The sequence below is a fragment of the Protomyctophum bolini genome (genome assembly GCF_963924005.1).
Source record: "Protomyctophum bolini genome assembly, chromosome: 3".
In the NCBI taxonomy this organism is placed as follows: Eukaryota; Metazoa; Chordata; class Actinopteri; order Myctophiformes; family Myctophidae; genus Protomyctophum; species Protomyctophum bolini.
Window position 1 is genome coordinate 15,706,575 of NC_137864.1, and position 5,000 is coordinate 15,711,574.

The 5,000-nt window shown below is 45.2% G+C and overlaps 1 protein-coding gene across 1 annotated transcript in view; it reads left to right on the forward strand.

Moving 5' to 3' along the window:
• slit2 (slit homolog 2) overlaps positions 1-5,000 on the forward strand; it is a gene marked incomplete at its 5' end in the record, with an annotated part of 46,378 nt that overhangs the window by 34,292 nt on the left and 7,086 nt on the right. The window contains 1 exon segment of the mRNA XM_080758917.1: positions 814-944. Coding sequence (XP_080615043.1) covers positions 814-944 — 131 coding nt within the window.

Here is a 5,000-nt window from a genome sequence, read left to right on the forward strand (position 1 = left end):
GACGTAACTCGCTCATCCCTTCGATTCCCCTGGTTCGCGGAAGTAATTTCTCTATGGAGAATAACATGGGGTGATCTTAATATCGTCTACTATAAGCGTTGTGGTCCAAAAATAAACAAGCTGTCTCGGCGTTATTGTCAGGGAGGTGTCTCTGTATCGTTTGCAACAGTCAGTCACTCATATATGATACAGTCTGCTTCTAGCGAAAATCGAACTAATTCAGCAGCAGTAACATTAGCGTTTTCTCTCAGTCAGTTGATTCTTCATATCCATATGAGTGAAGCGGCCGGGGTGACATGTCTATTTTTCAAACACAGTTCTTATATGAAGCAATCTAAAAATCCTCCTATTTCAATGCAACTAAACAAATACATGAACCTGGGGACTGACGCACTCTACTGAAAGTGACGTCAGACTTCGGTGCTCTATTGGAGAAGGTGGAAGAATTGTTATTTTGATCATTTGCCTGTTATCTCTCCTATGGTGCCACATCAATTCAGCATGGAATTGGATAAATATTATCAAATGGTGGTCTGTGGCTCAAATGATTATTTGCGAAAACAACTCACTTAGGATGTAAATGGTTTAGGACGGTAATTTTATGAATGTAGCCTGTAGTTTATAAATACAAATAAGTATAAATCAAGCCCCAATCTAATGATAAATGTAACTATAAAACCATAGAGTTAAAAAATATATCTTGAGAGGACCAGGAAATTGTTTGTGCGCGGTGCCGTACGTCACGCGTACATGAACAATTACACGACACCATGAACAACAGCGCTGACGGAATAATGTCACCTTGTGGTTCAGATCGCCACGGACGAGGACAGTGGCGTGCTGCTGTACAAAGGTGACAACGACCACATCGCCATGGAGCTGTACAGAGGTCGCCTCCGAGTCAGCTACGACACGGGATCCTACCCCCCCTCTGCTATATACAGGTACCCCCCCTCTGCTATATACAGGTACCCCCCCTCTGTTATATACAGGTACCCCCCCTCTGCTATATACAGGTACCCCCCCTCTGCTATATACAGGTACCCCCCCTCTGTTATATACAGGTACCCCCACCACATACTAGTCTATACAGGTACCCCCACCACATACTAGTCTCTGTTCTATACAGGTACACCCACCACATACTAGTCTCTGTTCTATACAGGTACACCCACCACATACTAGTCTCTGTTCTATACAGGTACCCCCCCTCTGTTCTATACAGGTACCCCCACCACATACTAGTCTCTGTTCTATACAGGTACCCCCACCACATACTAGTCTCTGTTCTATACAGGTACCCCCACCACATACTAGTCTCTGTTCTATACAGGTACACCCACCACATACTAGTCTCTGTTCTATACAGGTACCCCCACCACATACTAGTCTCTGTTCTATACAGGTACACCCACCACATACTAGTCTCTGTTCTATACAGGTACACCCACCACATACTAGTCTATACAGGTACACCCACCACATACTAGTCTCTGTTCTATACAGGTACCCCCACCACATACTAGTCTCTGTTCTATACAGGTACACCCACCACATACTAGTCTCTGTTCTATACAGGTACCCCCACCACATACTAGTCTCTGTTCTATACAGGTACACCCACCACATACTAGTCTCTGTTCTATACAGGTACACCCACCACATACTAGTCTCTGTTCTATACAGGTACACCCACCACATACTAGTCTCTGTTCTATACAGGTACACCCACCACATACTAGTCTCTGTTCTATACAGGTACCCCCACCACATACTAGTCTATACAGGTACACCCACCACATACTAGTCTATACAGGTACACCCACCACATACTAGTCTCTGTTCTATACAGGTACACCCACCACATACTAGTGTATACAGGTACCCCCACCACATACTAGTCTCTGTTCTATACAGGTACACCCACCACATACTAGTCTCTGTTCTATACAGGTACACCCACCACATACTAGTCTCTGTTCTATACAGGTACCCCCACCACATACTAGTCTATACAGGTACACCCACCACATACTAGTCTCTGTTCTATACAGGTACACCCACCACATACTAGTCTATACAGGTACACCCACCACATACTAGTCTATACAGGTACACCCACCACATACTAGTCTATACAGGTACACCCACCACATACTAGTGTATACAGGTACCCCCACCACATACTAGTCTCTGTTCTATACAGGTACACCCACCACATACTAGTCTCTGTTCTATACAGGTACACCCACCACATACTAGTCTATACAGGTACCCCCACCACATACTAGTGTATACAGGTACCCCCACCACATACTAGTCTCTGTTCTATACAGGTACACCCACCACATACTAGTCTCTGTTCTATACAGGTACACCCACCACATACTAGTCTATACAGGTACACCCACCACATACTAGTCTATACAGGTACCCCCACCACATACTAGTCTCTGTTCTATACAGGTACACCCACCACATACTAGTCTATACAGGTACACCCACCACATACTAGTCTATACAGGTACACCCACCACATACTAGTCTATACAGGTACACCCACCACATACTAGTCTCTGTTCTATACAGGTACACCCACCACATACTAGTCTCTGTTCTATACAGGTACACCCACCACATACTAGTCTCTGTTCTATACAGGTACCCCCACCACATACTAGTCTCTGTTCTATACAGGTACACCCACCACATACTAGTCTCTGTTCTATACAGGTACCCCCACCACATACTAGTCTCTGTTCTATACAGGTACCCCCACCACATACTAGTCTCTGTTCTATACAGGTACACCCACCACATACTAGTCTCTGTTCTATACAGGTACACCCACCACATACTAGTCTCTGTTCTATACAGGTACACCCACCACATACTAGTCTCTGTTCTATACAGGTACCCCCACCACATACTAGTCTCTGTTCTATACAGGTACCCCCACCACATACTAGTCTCTGTTCTATACAGGTACACCCACCACATACTAGTCTCTGTTCTATACAGGTACACCCACCACATACTAGTCTCTGTTCTATACAGGTACCCCCACCACATACTAGTCTCTGTTCTATACAGGTACCCCCACCACATACTAGTCTCTGTTCTATACAGGTACACCCACCACATACTAGTCTCTGTTCTATACAGGTACACCCACCACATACTAGTCTCTGTTCTATACAGGTACCCCCACCACATACTAGTCTCTGTTCTATACAGGTACCCCCACCACATACTAGTCTCTGTTCTATACAGGTACCCCCACCACATACTAGTCTCTGTTCTATACAGGTACACCCACCACATACTAGTCTATACAGGTACACCCACCACATACTAGTCTCTGTTCTATACAGGTACACCCACCACATACTAGTCTCTGTTCTATACAGGTACCCCCACCACATACTAGTCTCTGTTCTATACAGGTACACCCACCACATACTAGTCTATACAGGTACACCCACCACATACTAGTCTCTGTTCTATACAGGTACCCCCACCACATACTAGTCTATACAGGTACACCCACCACATACTAGTCTATACAGGTACACCCACCACATACTAGTCTCTGTTCTATACAGGTACACCCACCACATACTAGTCTCTGTTCTATACAGGTACACCCACCACATACTAGTCTCTGTTCTATACAGGTACCCCCACCACATACTAGTCTCTGTTCTATACAGGTACCCCCACCACATACTAGTCTCTGTTCTATACAGGTACACCCACCACATACTAGTCTCTGTTCTATACAGGTACACCCACCACATACTAGTCTCTGTTCTATACAGGTACCCCCACCACATACTAGTCTCTGTTCTATACAGGTACCCCCACCACATACTAGTCTCTGTTCTATACAGGTACCCCCACCACATACTAGTCTCTGTTCTATACAGGTACACCCACCACATACTAGTCTATACAGGTACACCCACCACATACTAGTCTCTGTTCTATACAGGTACACCCACCACATACTAGTCTCTGTTCTATACAGGTACCCCCACCACATACTAGTCTCTGTTCTATACAGGTACACCCACCACATACTAGTCTATACAGGTACACCCACCACATACTAGTCTCTGTTCTATACAGGTACCCCCACCACATACTAGTCTCTGTTCTATACAGGTACACCCACCACATACTAGTCTCTGTTCTATACAGGTACCCCCACCACATACTAGTCTATACAGGTACACCCACCACATACTAGTCTCTGTTCTATACAGGTACACCCACCACATACTAGTCTCTGTTCTATACAGGTACACCCACCACATACTAGTCTCTGTTCTATACAGGTACACCCACCACATACTAGTCTATACAGGTACACCCACCACATACTAGTCTCTGTTCTATACAGGTACACCCACCACATACTAGTCTCTGTTCTATACAGGTACACCCACCACATACTAGTCTATACAGGTACACCCACCACATACTAGTCTCTGTTCTATACAGGTACCCCCACCACATACTAGTCTATACAGGTACACCCACCACATACTAGTCTCTGTTCTATACAGGTACACCCACCACATACTAGTCTCTGTTCTATACAGGTACACCCACCACATACTAGTCTCTGTTCTATACAGGTACACCCACCACATACTAGTCTCTGTTCTATACAGGTACCCCCACCACATACTAGTCTCTGTTCTATACAGGTACCCCCACCACATACTAGTCTCTGTTCTATACAGGTACACCCACCACATACTAGTCTCTGTTCTATACAGGTACCCCCACCACATACTAGTCTCTGTTCTATACAGGTACCCCCACCACATACTAGTCTCTGTTCTATACAGGTACACCCACCACATACTAGTCTCTGTTCTATACAGGTACCCCCACCACATACTAGTCTCTGTTCTATACAGGTACACCCACCACATACTAGTCTCTGTTCTATACAGGTACACCCACCACATACTAGTCTATACAGGTAC